Below are 26,511 nucleotides of genomic sequence, written 5' to 3' on the forward strand. Positions count from 1 at the left end.
TACATTGAGATCAAAAATGTGATTTAGGCTTGTGCTTCAATACAGAACTAAGTTCAAATGCTGCCATGCATCCACCATAGATTCAGAGAATTCTTCGCAAAATGGTTTAGTATGTTAGGATTTTGAAAGTTGCTCAGGCAGACTAGAAACTGGGACAGAACAAACAGAGTTAGTAGACTGTAACATCAGACAACTCAGATATATTTTCAACAGTGAAACAAAGTAAAAAAAAAAAAAAAAAATCCTGAAAGTATTTGAGCAGCATTAACATCCAAAGCTCTAGAATCTCTTCATTGTATTCTGTCATCAGAACAGACAGCTTAACAGTTCACCACTTTTTTTATAAAACAGACACGTGTTTTAGACTGACCCATGTGTTGTTCTTATTATGAACATTACTTATTCTGTTATAATACCCAAGTACATACAAGCATTGCCTATAAAACCAGAAGAAAGTTTCCTGCCCTTGAACTTTCCTGATGTTCTTAATTTCTCCATAATACTGCAAAGATACCAAGAGCAAGATGTTTCGCACTGCATACAACCCATCTATTTTATTGTGGTGCTGAAGGCAACCACACACTACTGTGAATTTCTCTTGTGTATTAATTATTCCCCTGACCGTATATTTGATTGACAAGGATTTAGAATTACGTAAAGATCCTATAGTTCACTCATATTTCATAATAAATATAGAGAAGCACATTCTGCATGGGAAATCAAAACTAAAATCTCTGAGTGTCATAGTAGCAATTTGCAGCAATTTTTTCCACAGAAATGATTTGGTAAGAATTAGTGGATACTACTCAAAAGCACCAGGAAGTAAAAAAGCGGGCATTTCAATCACACAAAAACAATTAGTACACTTCCCCACGGTCATGCTGTAATACAGGGACTTATGAGAACAATAACAACAAAAAAGTCCCATATGGACTAGGAATCTATAAAACCACTCACAAATTACTTGGCATAAGGTGGAGGAGAGCCAACCTGATTGTAATAAAAGACTAATTTCTTCTTAACGTTACTAACTCCAGAAATATTGGGAACAGGTGCTTCAGAGATGAACTGGAGGGATAAGGCTCTGAAATTAAGCAACCTTTAAAGACTTACATAACCCAGGGCTGCTATTGTTTTGTAAAACACACAGCTTATCTAAAAAAAAAAAAAAGACATTCTGACATATGGATGTCCATGTACAATAGCAACCCAGCACTCACACTAAAAAAAACTGCATTGTAGGGGATAAACAAGTTCAGGTTTGATGGCAGTAATTGCACCAAAGAATCTCAAAGTGTGCCCAAGAAGGCAATTCAGCCCAGGAACAGAGTGAATTTCTGCACTGGAGACAGTAGTTGAGTCAAACTCAAATCTAAACATTAAAAATGTTCCTCTTAGGTCTGTATTGAGAACTACACCAAAAAAAAAAAAAAAAAAATTGGAAAGGCTTTACATATTAACCTTCTACGATGTTCCCTCTCTCTAACGAATTAATGTAGTCATAAAAGCTAGCTCCTGTCAAGTATGTCCAGGGACCTGGTCCAAAGTCAATGCTAAAGACCGATAGGGCACTCTGAATTCATGAAAATGAAAGTTGTCTCTTCTCTGTAGGGTGCTGAATGCAGTTCATGACCTGATGTGTATACAGTAGAGACTCGTTAGCCATGAGAAAGGAAGTATATAAAATAAATAGAATGGCTTCCTTAAATTGTCAATCTTGGGGATTTGTCAGTCTTGGGGATTTTTCTTTTTTTTTTTTTACTACCTATAACATATTCCCATGAAGATTTATATTCTGGCCTTTGTTGCCCAGGATCCTTGTCTCTTACCCTTTATGCTGGAAAAGGAAATTGTATATTAACGTAAATTGCTACTCCTGATACTTCTTTCCCTTGACTGATGGTTTTCTATTACAGGCTTGCAAGAATTCAGGCTGGAAAGAAACCCAAGCATCTTGATTGAAAGGATTTGATACATTCTTTTCAAATTCATGCTATCTAAATCACAGCAGGATGACTTGTAATCAAAGTTTTTCAAAAAGAACATAAATTTGGGGAAAAGGAAAAGGCCATTCAGCCCATTACAAGTCATCTTGGTTAACACAGTTCCTCCAGAATAGTATCTCCCTTCTTCTTTAATGACCCCAGTGCCTCCAATTCCAAACTTGGCTCAGTAGGCTATTGAAAAATTGTATTTCTCTTTGAGTGAAAAGTACTTCCTTGTGTTGGTTCTGAATTTCATTTTTTCAGTCACTTCCATTTGTGCTTTCCTGTTCAGTCTTTTATATTCAGCCAAACAGTGAGTCAAGTGTTATTGAATAAGGTTTTCCACCCTGTATTTCTCAGAGTAGATGAGTTTGTAATTCTCTCTCTTTCTCAATTTTTATGACAAAAAAAATGAACTCAGCTGTGATTAGGTACAGCCATTTACGATACCATACACTTCCAACTCTTCTGCTTCTTTCCTCTAAGGTGTGTTTTAAGCTAATCTTTTAAAACATTGGTATTCAATTTTTTTCACCTTTTTTCACTTCAGCTTTGTTGACTCTGCTTTTCTGCACCCAGTGTGACAGCCACACTGCAGCAAAATATTAGCCTTTAAAGATTTTTGGTTTAGAGTCTTAAAGAAATAGAACTATGGCAATGCTCTCTTTGTATTTCTAGTCTCTCTCCCACTCTTAGTTGTAACAAGGAAACCCATTTTAACCCTACTGGCAGAAGCACAGTGTAGCCAAAACATGCACCACCACCACAGCAGGCCCTGCACCTTCAGCAGTTTGGCATGGTGCGCTGAAACCTGCAAGGCACACGCTCAGCATTCTGCTCTAGAAACACACCTGTGTCATGCTGTTACTCAGCCCGTTCACCATTGTCTACACCGCGCATTGAAAATAACCCACATAAAGTACGACATCTCATACGGGGGCCCCAGATGGGTCTGAGAGGAGACCCGGGCCAAGTACTAAGCTGTACTGATGCTTCTGCCGGCTCCTGAGGGAGCTACTCCCGTGAAGTGCGCAGACAAGCCAGCCTCTCCAAGCACCACGGCACCCAGTTTTCTCCATGGTACGGTCTCCAAAGTCAACACAGAACAGACACCCAAAATTGCTAATGCAGCAAAAAAGGGGGGGATGGCTAGGCAGTTGATTTCAATGTTCTGAAAAATGCTAAAACATTACCTTAAGAATACCCTTTTTTTGCATTCACTATTTGAATAAACTTACATGCAAAAATTAATAGGTCAGATTAAATAATCTCCAAAGTCACTCTTTGTAGATTTTGCTTTTATTTTATTGTTCTAGGGAATGCTGTAGCTTCTAGTTTTACCAAGGTCATCTTTCATCCAAAAAAACTTAATATAATTAGTATCAATTCTGTATTTTGTGAGGCTCACACTGGAAGTTATTAACTGTGTTTCAAGTGGAGTGTCAGAGAAACCAAGGGCAGAGAGAGTAATCTTTTCAGCTTCAAAGGCACAGTTGATGACTTTAGTTCACTGGTTAGTGAGAAAGACGTGCATTTTTTATTAAAGGTGTTAGCAATAAATTTGAAACTATAAGCATTTTTCTCTCTTTTTCTTTCCTTTGCTAATTTTTAGACCTTGTCAGCACCGTTTCAGTCATTTTTTAACATCCCACTTAACATTGGAACAATTGCTTTAGTTGTCCTTGTTGTTAACGGTAACGATACTTAGTTGTATACTTTTGCTTTTAACAGTGAAGCAGTTCATCAGTATCCTGACAGCACAGAACTTGCCAAAATCTGCCTTACACAGTAACGTCAGGAAAAAAGATCTTGGTTTTCACTGGTACTATCTTTAAATACCATAAATATCTCTCTAAATAAAATAAAACTATGTTAGCCTTGTGCTTTGATATAAATACAGCAACAATGAAACATATTCAACAGAAACTATTTGCTTAATCTTTCTCTGAAATGTATTTCAGAGAAAGAAATGTATTTCTCTTAACCCTCATCATCGAAGATACGCTTGACAATGCCTTTAAAACAACACAAATCAACCAAAAGTTTTAATAGGATCCTAAAGAGCGTAGATTCAATTCTTTCAAATGAAGTCCAACAATAAATTTTGAAGCATATTTACAGAGTCTTCTTTCCAATAAATATTCACTTTTGAGAAGAAAATACATATGGAATGAGAAGCCTTTTTACTGGAGAAAGCTTTAACAAGAATCAATGTATGGTTGTTACCCTCAAAGAAATTTAACTGAGAAGCAAGGCTCAAATTTGTAACAATGAGGATAGTTAACTGCTGAAGAGAAACACCAAGGGAAATGGTGGATTCCCCATTTCTTTAGGTCCCAAATTAAGTCTATGTATGTTCTGGTGGATGTTCTTTAATAAAATAAGTGTTTCCATTCCTCATTATAAATCTATGAAAGTGGAATCTGTACAAGAATTTAGGCAACTGACCCAGTGGGTCCCTCTGAACTTAGCAGATCAGAGATTTTAATCTATGAATAACATACTAAACTACATATAGTCCCACCAAAAATTAATGAGCTTATGTTATGTACGGTGTTACATAGAAGAAAGGATATTACAGTCTGTTCCCCTGTAGAAGAAATTCTTCACCACGTAGAGGAAATTCTTCACAAATCTGCAGGTCATTCTCAAGCTTATGGGGCACCGCAGGCAACACTGACAATACACTAAAAATACTCTGTCTCTCTTTGGACTAGAAAAATCCAGATTCATCCAAACCTCAAAACTACCTGTCAGCTAGATGGGATAAACTCATTTAACCAATTTGCAAGCCAAACTGCTTGTAGAGCTATAAATACTTGATCCTAAAAGTCTCTCAAAATCAGTGGAATTCTGGCTTTTAAAGCAGCAGGTATGAATATCTAAACAACTATTTCTATTATTTTGAAAGTCACAAGATTGTTAAGCATGACTGGAGTATGAAATTAGTATGAATAATATAGGTTTCATGTCTTGTTTACATCTGAATACTGAAAATGACTACACATTAATAAAATGTAGCAAATGTTATGACCGAGGTCACCACTCAACCAGAGGTCAGGTGAAAATGGTCAGTATGGTTACGGTCTTCAGCACATAGCGTCTTTGATGTTACACTTTACGTAGAGCTGGTGATACTGATGACTTCAGTCCTTCCCATGCACTTTTCTGAAAGGCCGGTGTTTCCTTGCTAGTTACGTGTGGAGGCTGGGCAGAAGGAGTGCTAAGACCCTACGGTCTGTGGCACCCGAGGGAAAGTCTCAGGATGAATTCAGAGCAGAGGACTTTCTTTGCAGGCAGCGAGCATGCTTCCAGCAGAAGGGACTCTTAATTTGGAAAATCTCTCGTACTGCTAGCTTACAATAGGGACTGTTAGACTGCATAATTCATATTCAGTAGAAAAAAACCTAGCGTGATCAGAGCTCAGGTTAGGAATGTTTGAATTCCTGACGCATTGCTGAAGCCTCTCCGGAGCTCAGCTATATAATGGAATCTTTATCAGACCATCAACCAATTGTGATACGTATCTGTACAGCGTTGCATTTTGGGTTAAGTGATAATCCATCAAGGCTGGAAATCATTGTGTACTTTTTAAGTTGCATACTTCATTACTGCAAGCTGACAGCTGGATGGATTTGTTAGCACTAGAAATATTTGTTCCAGACACAAAGAGCAGGTTCCTAATATATGATATTATGATATTTCCTTTCCTTTCATGTATTCAGCATGCCTGTGTTGTAATCTATGTCTCGTTTATGATGTTCATTTACATGGCAAACTGTTCAGAGTATGAAATCTATCCTCCTTTGTTCCAGAATGCAACAGCCTCATTTCATGAATAATATGACCAAATAACATATAATAATGACGACAGTCTTCATCTTACATCATAATAGCTGTTAAGCAGAGAAAACTACAATTTTCTAAATTGCATATTTCTTTGCTTTAGCTTGTAAAAGATAAAAATTGAAAAGCCCAAGTACATTTCGTGGCAATCAAGGTAACTAGCATGATGTGCGTCATGTTGCCAGAATTTTTGTTTGTGGCTAGACTGCTTTAGTGCTGTGTATGTTGACTCGAGGACTACTCTTGGACTGATATTACAACTATAAAGCATCTTTTAAAAGTATTTGAGAACTGAGAATGCCACACAGAAACACTTGGTTTTGGTCTGCTTACAATATAAACATCAGGATATTTCCATTTTTTTAACATGTAATCATAATCCAGTTTCACTTTTAGTTTCACACTGCATGAAAAAGTACTTCCTTTCATAACCACAATCTGATGCTTCTTACTGCCCTGTTGTCTTATTTCCTCTGAGCCACAGGAAGATATCTTCTGTGGATGCAACAATATCCAAAATTCCTAGCCTTAATTTAAAAAAAATGTAGATTATTATGTTTGTACAGCTTCTTGCTTGGAGCTAGCATGTCTTTGGTCTATGATCACCATGCATGTGAGCATGTACTGTTTGTCATGATTCTGATTCTCTGTGTGCATACTTAGAAATCTGTAGGATTCTAGCCAGTAAGGTAAGAGACTGCTTGAATTTGGGGTGGTTTTTTGGTTGTTTTTTTTTTTTTTTTTTTGGAGGGGGGGGTTAGTTGGTTGCTACAGAGAGATACCTTATACCATGAGGCTAAAGAACAAGAGGAACACCTGAGGACTCCTAATTTTAATTATTTTGCACCTATCAAATCTGTGTACATGATCCACTGCACTAACATTCTCAAAAGCCACTTTCATGATATTATAAGAAGGCTTTTCCTGGCTGAGTATCTATCAGACCTAAAAAACCAAGGAGTTCTTTGAGTTAGAACAGATGCTACAATCTCCTCTGTTGATCTTAATTTTGTGAGCTTTGAGAATTTGCAGCATTAATTGTATCACCAAGCCTGACTAGTGGGATGAAACCCTAATTAAATGTTGCTTAGGGAAAGGAACAAATACTCTGTTTCCCCTAAAATGGGCACTGTGGACTATTAAGCCTCTTGAAAATATACTTGTAGAACTTTAGAAACTCCAAGTCCTGTTCAACACATGAGGAGCCGGAGAAGGCACAGACACGAGGACTGGGCAGGTACACATTAGAAGAATAATTTCATGAGAAAAAGCTGGCAAAATAGGCTTAAGCAGCAACACTATAAAGCTTTTTTTTTTTCCATATCTGTTTTAATCCTATTGTTTTTCTCTCTTTCCAGAAACTCCAGAAATTAGCAAGAGTCATGCAACTTAAACAGCAAGTGAAACCAAATGAACTGTATATACCGAAGGAGTCAGAAGAAAGACTGAGGGATCTACAAAGAAACAGACAGAACTAATAACAATTCACCTTCCTTGCTCATGTTGGGCAAAAGTATTCTGGATTCCCCGGTGCATAGCATAGTTCTTGTGCATCCTGCAAATACCACAGGAGAAGAGAGGAGCACAGGACTGCCTAATAATTTTTTTTTTTTAATTCTGGGTTCTAATTTCCTCATATTTCCATAAACATCATGTTTTAATCTCACCACAACAGGTATACTTCAATATAAAAAATTCAACTGTTTGATCCTAAAACAACAACCCTCAAATCTTGCCATCTTGCTCTCTGCTCTCCAGGTACATTGGATCTCTGCTTTGGGTTTGTCCTCCCAGTTGCACAGAAGCCTAGGATTTGGCCCAAGGAGCCACGTGCCTGCTAATGAGCTGAGGCCGTACACAAACACAGCTGTGGAGTTTTTCTTCCAGTGTTGGAGCCCTTGGTAGCAGAGAGCACACAGAAAAGGAGGCAGACTGTGTTACACTCCTGCATCTCCCCTCTGCACCTGTTAGCTAGTGGACCTTGGGAAATTGGGCACCATTTCTCTTCCTGGCCTCTTTTATTTAGCCCATACAAGTGCCAAGGAACGGAAGGGCGCTTTCTATTCCTGGCCTCTCTATCAGCTGGTTGCAGATGCTGGCTAGTGCAGGTTTCCCAGCTACTATTCAGCTGTAGCTTGCGGATGTTTCACCTGGGTAACAGATAGCTCTGACCAGAGACAACCCGGGAGGTTTCAAGACTTAGGGAAAGAGGCTTGTAAAATAGGATTGGGATTTCATCATGGTCTAAATTAGGTTTACCATGATTTATTAGCACACATTATAAACAGCTGGGAAACAAGCAGAATGAAAAATAAAGGTAATGAAAGAAGTCATTATAAAATCAAGAGATGGCAGTTCTTGCAAGATGGGTGCTAAAGGCTTACTTGAATGTCTGGTGGGAAAAAAAAATCTAAAGAACGTTGGTTTGAACCTCAAATTGTTTGGCCTCCTGGGAAACCTAGAAGTTGGATAAGCCAGTAGGAGATTATTGGAAGGGAAAGGAAAATGGGAAAGAAGAAATAAAAACCAGAAAGTTGTAATTTTCTTACCTGGTTTGAGCAAAAACAGACACAAATTAGATTTTATGTTACTGCTACAGCTATAACGTAGTATATAAAACAACTAGCTTTTAGCATGCTGTCATACAAAACTGCTTTTAACATTAGACGACAATAATTTTTTTTATTATCAGAGTTGAATGCAAGTAAGCATACACAACAATATTTAAGATATAAGTCTACCCTTATCTCCCTTGTCCCTCACATATTCTACACCTTTTCCTTGCTTTGTTGTTTCTTTCTCTGTCAATATCTCAAAGTGCCAAGTTATATTAATCAGATTATGTGAAAGAAAAATGAAATCACAAGGAAAGAACTGGTAATGCTTAACATTTTTTTGATACCGAAAAACCTGAGGACTACAAGTACTGTCCAAGTAGTTTCTGCATTTAAACTGCCTATAATGAAACAGGTATTCTAGTCTTTTCCTCCGCCCCGCCCCCCCAGACTCCAAGGTAAAAATGGGAGAAAAAGAAAGTAATGTAATTTTTTAGCTACGATGGTAGAAATTTATGCTATTAAATAGAAATATTCACACTTAAATTCACAATAGTTTTCAAAATGATCACATCCTCAAACCCTTCCTTACTCCCACTTGTAAACTCTTCTTCTAGATTTAGTTCCACGGATCTCCTTTAAGAAATCTTTCTTTTATAGCAGAGCCAAAAACACTAAAAGCAAAGTGGACTATAATAAAGCAGGGATTTCATTCATATATAAATGTGTACATTCATTGGCTTTGTGGTCGCCCTGACTATTAAATATACTCTTGAACTTCATAGTGCAGCTGCCTGGGAGCAGCATCATATCTCTGCTATACACAATGACTTTTGGAGATGTTTTTAGGCGTTGCTATATAAAGCTTTGAACATTCTGGCACAGTCATTATACAAGTGAGTCAGCTGAGACTGAATCACCCTGATACGTGCAATTGAACTGAATGGATCTATGTTTTGAGTTTGGGATGTTCTTGCAATGTTAATTTTGTACCTATTTAGGGGGTGGTGGTAAGATTTCAATCTTCAGTAATAAGTCAAAATTAACAAGTTTTATAACCTCTTTGACTGTTTTTTTCTTGACAGGAAAAGGATTTAAATTTAAAAAATCGCAGTGTGTGAGAGCGTGTGTGTGTGTGTGTGAGATTAACATAATGCCAGCCTGTGGGAGGGTTATATGTACGTCTGTGTGCACAAGCTTTTCTCCTCTGTGAATCCAGAAACGCAGAGCTGTTCTGACTTGAGGTGGCTTCTCCTAGACTGTTAATCACACTCCCTCTCCATCTACAGGACTTTGAAGGATTGGCACAGAACCATCTAAATTAACTTTATGCTAACAAAGAATTTCTCCAAGGGAGGCATCCCTTGTTTCACTGCTGGGGGCAAATCCACAATCCTCTTGTGCCTCTTCCCAGTCACAAAAGGGAACACTCGCATGGATCCATGCACAGCTTTCACAAATAACATTACATAAATCTGATAGAAAGGAAACTACTCATACAGTGTATAATTATTCTTTCTGTAGTCCTCTAGAATTGTTTCTTCTCATACATTTTATTCTCATTTTGTCGTACATTCCTCATCATGGTTATTAGGCTTTAAGATACCCTTGACAAATATATAAAGGGCAATACTCTTCACTGGCATCAAACTGTGTTTAGATTTTTCGAGTTAGTAGGTAATGTACCAGTAAAAGAATAATTAATTCCTGAAGGACCGAGCACAAAAGCAAGCATACATTTGTCTGAGAAAGTGAAAAGTTTGACTAAAGAGGATGTTTATGAATTATCATGTTGTCATCCAACTGGATCAGTAACTTTTTTCATGTTGTTTACTAAATGCCATGCAAATTAAGACAGAGATGGGTCACACAGTTCCAGAATTAACTGATGATGGTTTGGAGAATTTTTTTTTTCCCATTAATTCAGGCTTTTGGTAATGATGAGGTACAATCATCGTAATGTAAAATGCCTTAGATTTACAGACTTTCTGGGCTCTTTCTATCCTGATTCATATTCCTGTAAAGACATCTCCTGTGACTGGATGTGGAGTAACATATCCTCAAGGTGCACTGTGTAAAAGTCATGCAGAATACCGGAATGTCTTGTAAAATTTACCTGAGGTGATTCATAAGTTTCAAGTCATAATTTTAGAATAGAATTAGTGAAATTCATCCAGCAAGACTATTATGTCAGCTACTGGAAATCCAGTTCAAGGATATTATTAATTAGTATGTACTACCCTATGATCTGGGGCAAACTTCTGTTTCTTTAAGGCATGATCAAACAAGATCCAGTAAAGTAACATAAAAAGAAATCCTGTTTCCAACATACCTGGAAGCCAAAACACAACAAAAAAAATTGTTTTGAAGGTTGAAAATATATGAATAGCTTCTCAACTTTATGTCCTTATATACTCCTTCATGTCAAAAATCTTATTGGAATAAGAAGCAGAAGTGTCAAAGGAAAATATGTTTATATGGTACTTTTTGCTCAGCCAGAAACAGATACTACTGAAAATCTGATCCTCTCCAAAATGGCTCTTATGCCGCTTGTACCTCTGGTGTGTAGGTGCTCTGACAATCTAGATAAGGTTCAGTCTAGTATTTCAGGATGGCAGTACTCTGCCTTCACAACATTCACTGTAACTTTGTGAACATTAATTGTTTATGGGTCCAAGAAAGATAGGAGAGGAAGAGACCTAAGGAGAGCATCTTGTCCATTTCCCTCTGCCACGGGAATCAAGCATTTTTAAAGAAAGCAAGGATGAAGTCATAGAACTTCAATAGACACACTGCATCACTGCCTCCTGTGCACTTAGAAAGGTTCCCCATTAAATGCCTTTGCACTAATTCAGTGGATTTGTTTTCCCCATTGAACTTGGAAAATAACTCTTCTTCAGAGTCATACTGACTTTTCTTTTTTGAAAGCAAACCCAAACAAACTGGTGCCTTCAGCATCCCCACAGAGCATATCTTTAAACTTCCTGTCCGTGTTCTTTGATCTGTCTCTATTGTGGTCATCTTTCAGCGCGACACCCCTATTAGAAACAGCACTCCAGTTGTCATCCATTGCTGATAAAACACCAATTACTTCAGCCTTGTCCTAATCATTCATGAATAGGATCACTACATTTCTTTATTTTTGTCTATTTTTGTCTTTAATCTAATGTATTTCTAAACCCTTTTGTTTTGTTAAATTTCTCACACCTTGCTAGTTGCCATTACTTTTGCATCTGGTTGTTTCTAATTTTATGCCTGGTTTCCTGTTTCTTCCACACTGATATACTCTATGACTTATGCTTATAGTAATCTTCTCTTGTTTTCATATTTTTGTGGGTTTTGATTTCTCAGATTGTTAGATAGACAACTTCATTAGTCTATTACGTGTCCTATTTTTCCTATGCACTGGGATATACTGCCATTTTTATTTCAATACAAGCTTTTCAAGAAACAGTCTTCCTGCACTCCTTTGTCTCTTAGATTGTCTGCCCAAGAGACCATATCTACCAGTTCCTTGAGGTTGAAGTGGTCTCATCTTCTCAGCCATTTCTTTTTCTGGGAAAAGTGAGTGCTCATGTTTTAGTGACTGATCACCTTCACCCAGATTTCCTTCTTTTACTTTCTCTTAAAGCAGTGTATCTTTGTTACCGTAGCATCAAATTACATGCATTCTTATACGTGTTAGAGCTGAAGCTTAGAAGAGGGTTCTCCTTTTCCAGATCCTTCTCTTGATGCCGGGCACACAAATGGTGAAAATGAACACTTCAGAGTAAAGGAAAATGAGGCCCTAAACCACACTTAGGAGGTAACGCAATGCCTTAATAACATCGGTACACTAAACATACAATCACAACAGCGACATAGTTTAGTTATGACCACAGAACAAGAAGAAGAAAACAATTTGTTAAGGACAGCAAACACCAACATGGCACAACAAGCACTTTGTCCTTCCAGTATCCAAACCCTCAGAAAGCTGGGAAGCTTCTGCTGCTTGACTCAAAACACTCTTATAAAGACATGATCGTTCCTGTCATTCTGTTCCTTTTCAGGCAATGTTCCTCTTGCAACTACTCAGACCTGTGAGCATTGGACTGTTTTCCATGGTCTATCCTTTATTTCTGGAGGGAAGGGACTACTATAATGCTCTTTCTCTTTTTCACTAAAACAACAATTTTTTTTCACACTATAAGTAATATTAAAGCTTAAAAAAGTAATTTCAGGTTTGATATCAGTTTATTACATGAAGGCCACAATATTAAAATACCAATGCCCTATGGAAGAAGAAGTTGTGTGATCTGATACTATCACAATCTTTATACAATGGACTTGCATTTAGCTCAGCTTATTCTTGCAAGTTAGGCAGGTCACTACAACTGGCTCGCAACAACGCTTCCAGAAAGAAAAGATTTCATAACTCTGTCTTAACTTTCCTGGGATAATTATACCTCATCATGTGAATACTTGCAGTGTGGTAAGTGAATATTATTTCCTCTCTCCTTGCACAATGAAAGCCTTCAACAGACCACATAGGAACCTTCTGCCATTTTACTCACCGTGAGATATTACTAGCTACCCAGAAGATGATAATCTGTGAAACCTTACACACACATCTTCGCTATTGAACAGTTATCTGATCAGTCACTGAATACAACAGTAAAATTAAACTTTATATTTTGTTCATAACAAAGCAAAGCATTACTAGAAACATTTAAAAAGCTATAACAGACAAAAACCCAACAGGATGGGGGGTAGTGAGGGGAGAGAGAAATTCCAGCTCATTTACTCTAGTTCTGGTAAGATAAAGACACCCCTAAGTTAGGAATACCTTAAATTGTAAAAGACTAACAAGGGTGATATAATGCGATGCCTCTTTGTTATCAAGCAAGATTGCATCAACAGTAATTCCAATGCCGAGACACCCAGCTTGTTTTAAACATTGGCACCCAAAATAACCAGTCTTAAAAGGTCATGTTTATTTAAAAATAGCTTGCTTGCATTTTACATTAAAGTTAATTTACTAACCTTAAAAAAATTAAATGCAAATGTATACAAATAATTTAAGCATCCTGTCAAAGTTCACATACACGCTGCTAGAGCAATGAAAATATTCAAGGTCATACAAAATCTTTCTTAACCATGTACCATCCTGTGGATTATTCTATTAAATATATATATTGAACTAAAGTGTTTGAACCCTCTCTTGATCAATTCCTACCCTTCTTAAAAATCAAACCTATAATTTCCTATTTATAACGTGTTTTTCAGGCCATAACAAAGAAGCATACTGTACCTCTGGTGCTGATGGCTGTTGCCGATGTGGTTGTGCTGGTTGTTAAGGCTACAGTGGTTGTGACTGTTGCAGTGGTAAGGGAGGGGATGACAGTAGTGGGAAGCAAAGTGTTGAAAACATCTGGTGAGTGGAAAAAAAAATATAAAATAAAATCATATCATGCAAACAAAGGAGAACCATAATAGTGGTTTAATTTGTAAATACAAGCATGTTGAAAATGACTAAATTAAAACATGATTAACATAAATTATTACAGGTACAAGAGTACCTTTAAATTCTTGACATTATATCACTCTCAATTTTTATAGTCAATCTTCGAGAATACGGAATTTAAAACATTGTTAAAATGACCAAGTTTCCACAGATCTGGAGAGTGACTGTTTAAGTGACAAGAATCCATTTCTTCACTGAGCCATTTTAAATGTCTCATATTATAGAAACCATATACGGATGAAACATGCTGTGTCAGAGTGGGAGATGAAAAAAACAACACCATCATGCTAAAATAAACACACACATGTTAACGAGAAATGGCTGTATGTTAAAACACCCACTTTCAGACAGACTCAATGGAAGGAAAAAGGGGAGAAAATGCTACTAACTATAAAAGCTGCTTTTTCCAGATTGCTTTTCTTCTTCCCACACATTTGTTTAAGACACAGTTGTCTGCTAAGATCCAGAGCAGAGTATATTTCAAAATCTTTACCCTAATTAGCAGGCACAGTCATCTTTCAGTCATCCTTAACACTTAAAATTAATTGTTAATACACACATCAGTATTTGTCTAAAACAGCTTAGGACTAAAAATCAGAAATGTTAATAATATTACTATTAAAAACCCTGTGTATACAAGTCAGGAAAAATGCATAGCCCTGATGACAGCATCCTACAAAACCCTTCAGCTTTTCATCAAGTAAGTGCAGGTATGCCAGGCTTAGGTGTGCCGCTGCTTTGTTGCAGAGGAACCAACAAATTCTGTTGCAAAATGCTCCAGTACAGAGTAGAACATAACCAGATGTACAGATAGAAAATACTTTGATTACACTGCCAAAAGCAATAAAGACCAATATCACTTTGCTTATAAGGTGATTGCAGATCTTAAAGAACAAACAAACAAAAGCCCTGAAGAGAACTAGAGAAAAGGACTTCCGTGAGGGCATAAAAAGCTTCTGACATTTTTCAGATTATTTATACCGCGGGTTTAAAATGAAAGGAGTACTTTCTCAGCAGTTGATGGTAAGTAACCCATTCCACACTGATTTCAGTGAAAATATTTCTGAAGGGTGCTATTCAATGCAATAAAGGAGTAAAAATCTGACCCACGATCTGTCTTCCCTTGCCGTGGAAAGAAATGCAATTGGTCTCTGAGTACCATCAATTCTGACTGAAATCAACGGAAGCTGAAGTAGCTCAGAGCTTTACAGTATTGGGCCCTACAGAACACATTTCAGACACAGGGTCCTTGAGTTCAGCATTGCATAATTACTCTCCTAAGACTTCAAATTAGCATGCTTACCTTATTTTCATACTGGATAACAGATTATTTTGCCACTTTAAAAGTCTCCTTGTCAGTTAACATCTATGAGTCACCTACAATTTTCTGTATTCCTTTGGTTTTGATAAACAGCAGCACTATTCTCTCTGGAATCTGTATTTGTGGGATTTTCCACTTTCGAGGCCATCAGAAAATGGCATGAGATCCCTCTTTCATCTGTTGTACACTGATATTTAATCTGTTTCTCAGTACAAAATATTCCCAAGACAGAAAAATTAAAACAGGCCTTTAAAAAACCCCACAGTGTAGCCACATTAATCACCAGGAAAAATGGTAACATTACCTGGAGTGTGAGTACCACAATAATTAAACAGAACTGAGTATAACAAGCATTAGACATAAATTAACATGTTAAAAAGATACATGTCACATGTACTGATCTATGCAATTGCTTCTCATAAAGGGAAACTCCTTCCCTGATAAGTATCTGCTAAAAATGAAATCAAACAGAAAAAAACTACTACTTCTTAAGGAAAGCAAAGCCTTGTTTATTAGGAAAGCTTTACAAATCACTCTTGTATGTAAAACCTAATTAGTGTGACTTATGGTTCCATTAATTATCTTTCTAAAATATGCCATTTACTTAAGACTATGCAATGGCAAGTTAACTGCAACTGGCAAATACAGTTACGGTTTTATGACAGTGCTTTCCATTCTGCAAACACACTGTCTACCTATTTTACCACATAATAGCTTAAATGAGTCACTGGTGAATTTAGTTCATTGCTTTCTGGTTTCTCTTCTGACTGAAGTATTTCCAACAAGATTTCTTATGTTAAAAGAAAGGCTACCTAGGAAACAGACTAGTTAACAAGAACTAGGATATATCAGTGTTTTAATACAGATGTGATTGATTCATCTTTTCTGATCAGATCAAGAATAATGAAAACTTGTGCAGAAATTAGTTTCCTGATCAAAGTCACAAACTCTGATGCCAAACATCAAAATGGCAGCTTGTCAGAAGCCTCAAAGAAAAACGTGTTCTCAAAAGAAACGCAAATACAAGCAATAGCATTGGCTTTGTTTCGCTCTTAGCAGAGTAAGGTGAAATTCACCATGCAAATGACTGCAGTTGGTCTGCTTTGCTCACAGCATTACAATTACTTGCTCTCAAAGACTACAGTACAAGATAGCAACCAGGAATTAGCAGCCTGAAGAGCACTGCATTGCCCAAGCAATGAAATCTAAGTCTGCTCTGGACTCTAGAAATGCCGGGTTCATACCCGAGGATCATTATGACCAAGAGACCTTGTAGAGTGGAACTTTTCAATTCAAGGAGACATACCCAAATCAATGCACCAGATCGCTACTTCAGTAATACTAAGGTATTAATCCTTAGCCTCCTGTGAAGCAGAAAATAGCTATATTTTGCAGATGGGGAACCAGAGAAAATAGAAAAGCCATGTTCAGAGATCTAGAAGTCAAGCAGTAATTGTCACCATTAATTCTGAAACCTCACTCCTAAAATGAATGTTTGTTGACAGACAGATATTCAGTCAAAAATTCAATAATGTATTTAAGTTGGTATTCATTTCATCACCTTGCTACCTCTGAAATACAAACAATTCACAGAGAACTAATTGTTCCCATAAAAGTTGTTGGAAATTGAAAAGGGGTTAGACTTCACGCCAAGGGGATTTACTGACTCTAGTCCCAACTCTTTTTCACATATGTTCCCACAGGTTATACAGGTAAGACCTGAACTGGATTTTCAATGAAAGAGATGGGCTCCTAACCACACTCTAGCGGCAGAGATGGGTTTGAGCTGAGATGCAAATGCTCAGCCAAGAACTCTCTTTTCACTGAGGACCTGACGTAATGTCACAGTTCAGTGGATGCAGAGAAAAGTATGGGGAAGGTTTTAGAAAGGCGTTCTTCATGGCCATTACTGTCTGTTAGCATGCCATTGAGCTACACGATCACTGGCAAGGCGAAGGCAGACAGCAGGTAATCTGATGGCTGATTGCAAGCAGGCAGCGGAAAAAGGAGGGGCATGCAACGCGTGGCTGGTCTGGAGGCTGCTCTTTAGCACGGGCACAGAAGTAGACTGTTTATGAGTGGCAGAATAGCATTGTACAAGATCGGCTCAAAGCACTGGCAAGCCCTGCCTGATCAAAATTTCCTGCTCGCCTCTCCTTTCTCGAATTGACGCCTCATTCTTCTTACTGAGGCAGAAGACATTCATCCATTTAAGTGCAGGGAGCCGGGACAATTTACTCTCACTGCCGATTTGGCCCTAAGCATTTTTACTCTCCATTTCCAAAGAAATGAGCAATGGTTCTGTTTGGTTTAGCGGGCTTATGTGAAAGATAGATCTGACCTATTGAAAATATTTGACTTGCTTGGTAAAAACACAACCGATATTCTGAAATGACTGAGCACAATTCAGACAACAATAGCTGCAGTTGATAAAAATGTAAAGGCTTTTGTTTCAAGCTTGACAAAGGCTGACAGAAAAATTAAAGGACAAAGTGATAATGATGGATGGCCCTTGCTGTATTTTGACTGAGAATGAAAGAAATTTTAAGTGGTAAACTGAACTGAGTGATGACCTACCTGGGAAACAATCTCACTACTCTGTGCAAAATTTAATCAGTCTGTGGTATGTAGTACTAAATAATTTAGCAAGGTTTTAAATTCAAAGGGAGCTGCATTTAGCCTTGCTCTGAGAAATCTCTGACGGGATTGAACAAAAGGATCGTTCAGTTTGAATATCATGTGCCAATAGCTCCTTAGCACTTAGACTGAATGACCATGAAGGCTCACGGACATGAGGTCAAGGGGTTCTTTTTACTAATTGATTCAGATTTATGAAACTCTGAAATGGCAATTATGTGCTTGACATTTTTGCTAGCAAATCAGATGTCATTAAAAAATATCCAAACCCTTTTAACAAAAGCTCCATGTAGATCTAGGTCCCTATTCAAAACCATTAGAGACTTCTGGTGGATGAGTTCGTAATGCAAGACATACAGCTGGGCTAAAATGGCTAGGCAGCTTAGAAAGAAAAGAAAATAAATTCACGTAGTCCCATGATTCTAAGACGTTTCATGGGCCCGTAGATGATATTAAATGTTAGAAGACATGGGACAGCTCATTAAAGTTTGATTAAACATAGTCTGGTTGCACAGTCAGGACAGAGGGAAAAAAAAACAAGTGTTAAGAGATACTAGGATTTTGATCTCATTGCTCTTTTTTCCTAAGTTAGGAACTGGGAAGAACAATAGTTCTCTCTTCTTATAGAAAGTTTGATAGATTGGTGGGGTTTTTTTTCCTATTTCAAAAGCAATAGGTTTCAGTAGCAAATGAAGGAGGACAAAGCATTACAAAATTACAGCAAAAAAGACAATGACTCCTTCTGTTTCCGAAGAGCCAAGCAAAAAATCGGTATCTACACATCCCTGGCCCAAATTCTATCCTTCGAAAGTTAAGAATATAACTCAAAAGAACAAAGCCCATTTCAATATTAGTACTTAATATTGGCAACATGGTGTCATCCCAAATCACTTAAAAGTTCATCCTTTAAAATGAGGACCTGATATCACACCATGGCACATTTTATAACACATGCTCTGACCAGAATTGCTTACAACAAAATAAAAAATATGATGCATATGAAAAAATAAGGTGTAGCAGCAAGTTATTTCTGATTATGCTGTCTCATTTGACACTGAAATATGAAGAAAAAGTTAACTGCCCTTAATTCTCTTGAAACAACTCTATTGAATATCTTATTTATTTTGTGCACCAGAGTGTGTGAAGGGCTGTCACGGGTGTGTGAAAGGCTGATTTTCCACCAGTAAAGCCAGGTCGGGCTCAGGACAGTTGTGCGAGCTGTCAGAAAACAAGGAGCTGTGGCTCTCAGGCAGGTGACAAGAAAGAAGCAATGGGAAGGAAGTGCCTAATGCAGAAGGAAGGACATGTTAAGGGAGGACAAGTTCTCAGGGCTGAGAGCAGTGACCAGCTCTGCGACTTCCCTCCTCCCCACAGGTGCGGCTGCCCAGGCTCAGGCCAGCTCTCACGCAGTGCTGCGGGGCCCTGGGTCAGGCGGCTGGGGAGGGATATTTAGATAAAACCCACCTCTACCACCTTCCATGGGGACTCTAACAAGCAGAGTGTGCTGAGCGGAGGCAGCCCCCACCCTTCCTCTTGAATCTTTCCCCTTGCACGGAACAGAATTCGGAACTTAGTGGGCATCGGGTCTATGCATTTTATAATGCTCATGAGTACTTGCTAAAATTCCAAGAATAGCAGTAAACACGCAAAAAAGGCAATTTTTCCTTTTTTTTTTTTTTCTGGCTAGAAAAACATGACCTTTCTCCACAGCACAGGTGTTGCCACAAACACGGCTTTGTCACCTGAGGACTGGAGTAGTCTGCTGCATACACAGTTGGTGGAGTTGCACAGGAACTGCACAGGAGGACCACAGGAAACCTGAATCAAGGATTTCACAGGAAAGCATCTAACATGACCATTTAAGTATTGCGCTAGTGGCTGATAACTTTCAAAATGTAGGGTTTGACCTTTGAAGCCCTCAGTGCTTACTTTAGGGATCATTTTTCTCCCCACACCACTCCACTGAATTTGTGATCAGCAAAAGCACTCTAGCTGCAGCTCCCTTGAAACAGAAAGAGAAGTTTGCAATGAAGGCCCTGAGATGCTGGAACACGCTCCCATTTCATTGTCCATCAGTCTCATCGTTTGTCACCAGTCTAGCCATTTAAAAAGCTCACTATTCTTGCTCTCAGTGAAGTAGAAGAATAAAAGGTGACATAATGTAGTATCTTACAATACATTTACCTGTTGCTGTTCAGTTTTGGTAGGGCAGGTTATATGAATTGCAACATTTGTACTGTAGAAAACAGATAGATTGTAATGCACTACTTCTTAATTTCTAATTGTGCTAAAACCAGGTGATACACAGAGAACATAAAAGGATAAATTTGATAAGATAATAAGTTGACCTGATGATTAGATATTGAAGATTATCTTAGGACAAGGAAAATCTAAATTCTCAAGTAGGCAAATTCTCTAATATTGAAGAATCTGTTTTCAAGTGCTCTAAATTTTACTTTATTAATGGTTATTAGTGCAAGATGTACCTCTAAGGACAAATCGAAACAAGCATTGAACAGAAAGACTAATCTTCCATGTTCTGGAGTTGTATGAATTTAATATGTACTTCAGATTACTCCAAAAGTATACTGTAAGACCTGCTTTTTCCCACAGTTACCATAAGTTTTGCTACTAGTTAAAAAAAAGTCCTTTCCCATTTAATAGTAGTAATATTAATAAAGCCTATTATTTTAAGGGAGTCATTCTATCTTGTACAAAAGCCCATCTTTCTAATTAAAGTGGTTACAAATACTGCACTGAGCAAATCACTGAAACTTATGCAACTTGCCTGAAAGAAATTAAGTAAAATTTGCAAAGCATGCAATAGGCTAAGAAAAAGAATTTTGTAATTCAACATTTTAAATAAAAAGGTACAGTTTTAGAGCATTGTTTGAGACTGCAGCCTCAAATGAAGTAGCTTTACTTATAAAAAGGCATCTATACATGTCTTGATTTTGTTCACAACTTTACATTAACAAGTATATATGCAGTGAAGAATGGATCTCTGCCTTGAGGTTTTGTAAGATCATTATTTAGACAGCGCAGAGTAAATGTTAGGGAAAAGGAGGTAGCATCATTCCCATTTCACAGCTGGGGAAATGAACACAGAAGAATTAAGCGGAATGTCTTACATTTTACAGACTTCTGAGCCTGACAAGGGAGTTCAGAACAGATCTCCTGAGTCCCATTTTAATCCTCTACTAAAAAAACCAAAACAATCAAAAACACAAAAGAAAACAAAATCTCTTAAAATCATATTTAAAAAAGCTGTTGTCCTCATACCTGAAGTGCCAATTTCACTGCATTCAAGACAAAATGTTACCACAAAAGCCAGGAAACATCTTGTATGAATAAAGCCAGCATAATTTGCCCCAGAAGCACAGCATTCTATCATTATTAATATGATGTTCTAGGCCCATTGCCACTGCTTAAAAAATCACATTAAGGCTGTGATGTTCATGTTTATTCTTTTTAAGTAAACAGACAAGTCATATTTCCTTGTTTCTGCAAGCCATAAAATAGGAGTATTCAAAATTAAATGAAATAAAGTACCGGCAGCTGGCCCTTGAAAACCTATAAGGAAAAGCTAATGTACAATACAAATTCAGACACCAGCAGCCTTGAACAAAGATGACAGCTTTTTCAGAATGACACTTGATTCTTTCTGTGCAAAAAAAATCAAAAAACTCAGCCAGAACTGCACTAGGAAGAAGAAAGAGGCCAAGGAGAATTTTCTAAAATTTCCCTATTAAGGAGACAAGTGTTGAAACTAAATGGAGGTAAACAGATTGCTGATCTCTATTTTATTATGGTTGCTACTTTCATTTCTCTGAGAAATTCAGGAAAAATCACTGAAATTGCTTAAACAACTCAAAACTCACTGCAATAATTTTAAGGTTAGTAAAAAGGGATAACAGAGAGTGTTATTTATGTTAAATTACTTTATTTCAAAATAAAATCAAAGGGCTCCAGCACTAATCTGAAATGCTTTATCAAAGTGGGATAGCTGTATCCCATTGAAAATCACCTTGGGCAAGTTAATGGCATCTTTGCAACCTAAACATAGTTTATTGCACTTTGCACTACTGTCTTTGACTAATACACTTAATTCTCACATTCTTATCACCATAGTACATTACATGAGAAAACAATACCCTGTCTTTCCGGCTGTCAATCTTTTATGCTCCGTCTTTTTTTGCTCAAAAGAGTTCTATACATGTAGTTCAATTCCCCCCATGACTCTTTGGCTTTTTATAGCACACTACTATGAATGGTGGGACACATGCAATATAGTCAGGGCTTAATTTTATTAACATTATCCAGCTTCCCTTCAGGCAGGCAGATGTTTGGCACCTTAACTACTAAGCCACCAAATAGGACAGTTCACCAATGGAATATCGCAATATTTATTACAAAAAAAATGCTTGGTCATATCTGCTAATTTATTTCAAACAAAATTATATACAAAGCAGTGCAAAGAGATTTCAGTTCCTGCTTGTGAATGATGAAAGCCATCCAGAGCTGTCCTCAGTCAAGCAGCAAACTAGCACTTCAACATGTCAGCCTCCTACAACTCCTCCCTGCCTCCTACCAGTCAAGGATTAGGAAACCTGAAGAAAACATAAAACACAGAAACTACAGAGGGAAAAACAAATCCACTAGTGCAATGACCCACAGCAATATCTAAAGAATAAAACACTTTACCCACTCCTACAGTTTTACCCTGTCAAACTTCTTTTTCTGTCCCTTCTCCTCTCCTTTGGTTCGTTTTTTTCTTCACTTGCCATGAGGATTAATATTGGTTGTTTCAGCTGAAAGATACATCCTCCTCAGGCATGAGATTACCAAGCAAAAGCAATTTTTTTTCTTCAAGGGCATATCTGGGGAGTAAACAAGCTGTGTGGATACCAGTGAAGGAAAAGTAAAGGAAATGCTTGTCAGAGTATAAAGTAGATAAAGAAAAAAGAAATAAAAACTTTAATTCTTCTGTCTTCAGGCCTTCTAACAAAAGAAAAGTAATCCTGACTGAAAATTGTTTGGACCACTCTTCTCACAAATGACACATCACCTTACACCATAACATGAACTCCATCAGTCGTAGCAGATATCTGGAGACCTGTTCACAGGCACCTGCCAGGTAAGTTTCTTCAAAAGGGGTTACAGCTTTCTTAGTGCTAGTGAGGGAACCACAGCCTTGTGAAAGAAGTCAGGGTGTTGTGGGTGATCCTCATATGGCACTGGCCATTCCAACCAACTTTATCAGGAGATCCATACTCATACTTGCTAGCAATGGGGTTTGTTTGGTTTTTTCTCCCTGCAATTTGAGAATGGTTTTGAGATATACCCTTATTGTCCTCCTGGCTAGTTTTTGCTGTCTCTTCCCCTTTCCATGGGACTCATACAGAAAGATCAATGCAATGAGCTTTCTTGAAAGCTGTCAAAACAGTTCTGAATCCTTGACACAAAGTCAAAGCGATTCACAGTAAGGCATAGCAAGACAGAGGAAGATCCAGTGCAGAAAGGCTATGATATGATTTAGCAATACAAAATGTGACTTTAATTACAAAGCAAAGAGAATTTTGTTTTATTGGGTCAAGAATTCAAGCAGTAAGAGCTAGAAAAAATAGTTTGCGATTGCAGCTTAGAGGTTTCCTTTTTGAAGGAGGGGCTAAAGATGCTTTGGGTCCCACCACAAATTTAGACTGAACCTATGCTGTGAAGAAAGATGTTATGAAGATTTTTAAATTTTGTTCAGGGAAATTTCAAATTTTTGTCAGTTTGACCTGTTTTTTAGTTGGAAGAATACTGAAAACAAGGGGGGGGGGGGAAACTTAATTGCTGTAAGTAAAGTACTAATAGAATACTGTAAGAAATATTTTATTGACTATTTTTTCCTTTATGCAATATAGAAATGCAGGCTAAGATAAACTCCAGAAAAAGTTCACAAGTCATTAATCATTAAAATTACAAGTAGCAAAAATAGAATAATCAGAACTAATAATTATTAACATCAAATTATGGATGTTAGAAATATTAATGGTTTGAGATGAGCACATTTCTGTGTCTACTTCTTTCTGAGCCTCTATGCTTATCTTCACATGTGATCAGAGACCTTAGATATGGAACTTCTCAAAGCTCTCTAAGAAAGATGCGTAATTTTTACAGAAGCTTCCCCTACCCCTCTCAGACTCAGGATGCTGTTTGCAATCTCCCCAAAGCATTTATATCTATCTCCATTTGCTCATAACCAATGATTTGTGCTACCTTCCCAAGGTTTATAATCTCAGTTGGAACAAAACATGGTACTGATGTATCACTAGGCTAGCATCACCAGTTGACATTTTAAGCAATATCACTACATAGCGTATCATTTTCCTTTCTTGAATTGAGTGAAAAACTGAGCAACCTATTCTCAAAAGAAAGGTAAGCTATAGAAGCACCATATGAGGAAGATAGAGACAGGACACCCTTAACTGCATTCCACATAGCACCTAATGGTGCAGGAAAGATTTCAATTTAGAAAATTACTAAGTCACTTTAATAATTTCTTTATGGTTTGAGTTTTGTGAATAATAAATGATCTAGATGGAAACAGAAGATCATTAGCTACTGTTAGGCTATAACTTTGTCATCAGTCTTAAGTGAAATTATTCTGTTAACAGTTATATTTTCTTCATGAAGATTGCATATGATCTTCACAGACATGGTGATTTTGTATCACCCCCCAAACAAAAAAGCTCAACTGAAGTAAAGTTCAAGAATGTTAGAGGTATAAGCAACAGCAAAGCCTGAAGTCCAGAAAAATTAGCGAGCAAGCTGTGCTACTACAGCAAATCAGTGATAATAAACTCAACAGCACTATTTTAGAAACACACATCACTTAAGATCAGTTAAAACAGTCCTTTTCAAAAGAGCAACAGCCATATAGCTAGAATATCTAGTTCAAGAAGTACTTTATTGTAGATGCTCTACCCATATACAAGCATCCAAAATATTTTTATGCAATTATTGTGTATGGAGAAAAAAACTCATTATAATTCAAAACTAACACACAATCCTTTCCTTTTCAGAAATCACATAGGGAATCCAAATCAAGAACTATCACATTAGCCAATTATATATGTACATAGAAAATTACATATTTTCAAGTGTTGTGTGTTATTAAAGACATTATCCAAAACTACAGGTTTTTAGAATAAGTACAGCTTCTATTCAAACAGGAATGAGCTATACGTGTTAGAATTTGTTGTTAAAGATTGGACCTGGAGAAAGATTTGCTGCATCCACCAGGAGAAAAAAAAAAAGTAAAACCAGGACAAATTCAGATTTTATTCAACTGAAATAATCTGAATTCAATAATTTCAATGAGTACTCCAGTATGGAAAAAAAAAAACAAAACTAAAATCTTCCATATGTTATCTAACAAAATCACTTTATTTTAAAATTTTTCTTTCATCAAAAACAGTATTTTAATGTAAAACTGTAGAAGTGTCAGATTCCCCAAAAGTGTACTGTGGTTTGGAATGTTATTTTCTTGACCTTTCCAAAATAATTTTGAACTTATCTGAAAAAAAAATTTGTATCTTATTTTTCTAAAGTCATCATAAATGAAGAAATATCAGTTCACAGAGCTCAACTATAGACCCCACTATTCAAGTATTTATCAACAAAAAGCAATTTCAAAGTAGCTGCCTTGTGAGTGTTCAGGGATAATAGCTGGACAATTCATCCATAAAATTAAGCCAACAATTCCACAATAAGTTTCTTGACAGACTTCTCATACCTGAAAATGTCAACTAAACATTATTCTTCTTTAGTCCAATAATAAAAGCTATATTACAGAATGATTTCTTAATTCACCTGATTGTGCAGCATCCATCTGCATTGTGCTTTAAGGTCTGGGCCACCTCTTTCAGCATAACTGAGAGTCCTCTGAAGAAGTTAACTTTAATGTTATGATAATGATTTAATACCTTAATGTCACTTTAGAACGTTGATGTATATGCAAAATCAAAATATTTCAACACAGTTTGACGGGCTATGCTTTGCAGAACAACACGTGAATGAAATTCTCTGTGTGTTTATAATGCTACCTTTAACATAGGGTTATAATGAGTTACTTTCTTAGGCCTGCCACAGTGAAACCTTACTCCTCCACACCTCAGCTTTTGCAAGAAAACCATCCAGCTTCTGCGGATTTCCCGGAGACCTCTAGTCTAGACCTCTGTTTGTTTGTTTTTGTTTGTGTGTGTGGGGGGTGTACGCATGCATGCATAGCCGGGAAGGGGAAGAGAGAAAAAGAAAAAGAGACGGTTTGGGGGGAAGGAAGGCTTTTGAGAAGGAGAAGGTCTTCAAGAGCATTCTTTTATTTATTTATTTTTCAGCTGAAAGCTCAGGCTCCTCTGTCTGTGAGTTGTCTTCTGTATTTTTTTATGTTACTTTTACTTTTTAAAAGACGGGAATAGGAGAGACTTTTCACCTCCGTTTTAAGGACTCAAAACTGAGGCACACTCTTTCTTTTAATTCAAACACAGATATAAAAGAAAAATCTGAAAACTAAAAAGCATAGGTATTCACATGCACAGAATTTCAAATGAAGTCCTAAGCAGTCTTCTGAGCCTCATATTCTTGATATGCCTTGATTGCTGTAAGGGCAAGGCTGTT

At 37.2% G+C, this 26,511-nt stretch overlaps 1 protein-coding gene across 3 annotated transcripts in view; it reads right to left on the reverse strand.

The window, feature by feature from the left end:
• CADM2 (cell adhesion molecule 2) overlaps window positions 1–26,511 on the reverse strand; it is a 691,310-nt gene that overhangs the window by 37,718 nt on the left and 627,081 nt on the right. For 2 of the 3 annotated variants that reach the window (XM_076351761.1, XM_076351754.1), the window contains one exon: window positions 13,677–13,796. The exons of the other annotated variant lie outside the window; for it this stretch is intronic. In XM_076351761.1, coding sequence (XP_076207876.1) covers window positions 13,677–13,796 — 120 coding nt within the window. The remainder of the gene's footprint in view (window positions 1–13,676; window positions 13,797–26,511) is intronic. 3 annotated transcript variants of the gene reach the window in all.

The sequence above is a fragment of the Aptenodytes patagonicus genome, chromosome 1 (assembly GCF_965638725.1).
Source record: "Aptenodytes patagonicus chromosome 1, bAptPat1.pri.cur, whole genome shotgun sequence".
In the NCBI taxonomy this organism is placed as follows: domain Eukaryota; kingdom Metazoa; phylum Chordata; class Aves; order Sphenisciformes; family Spheniscidae; genus Aptenodytes; species Aptenodytes patagonicus.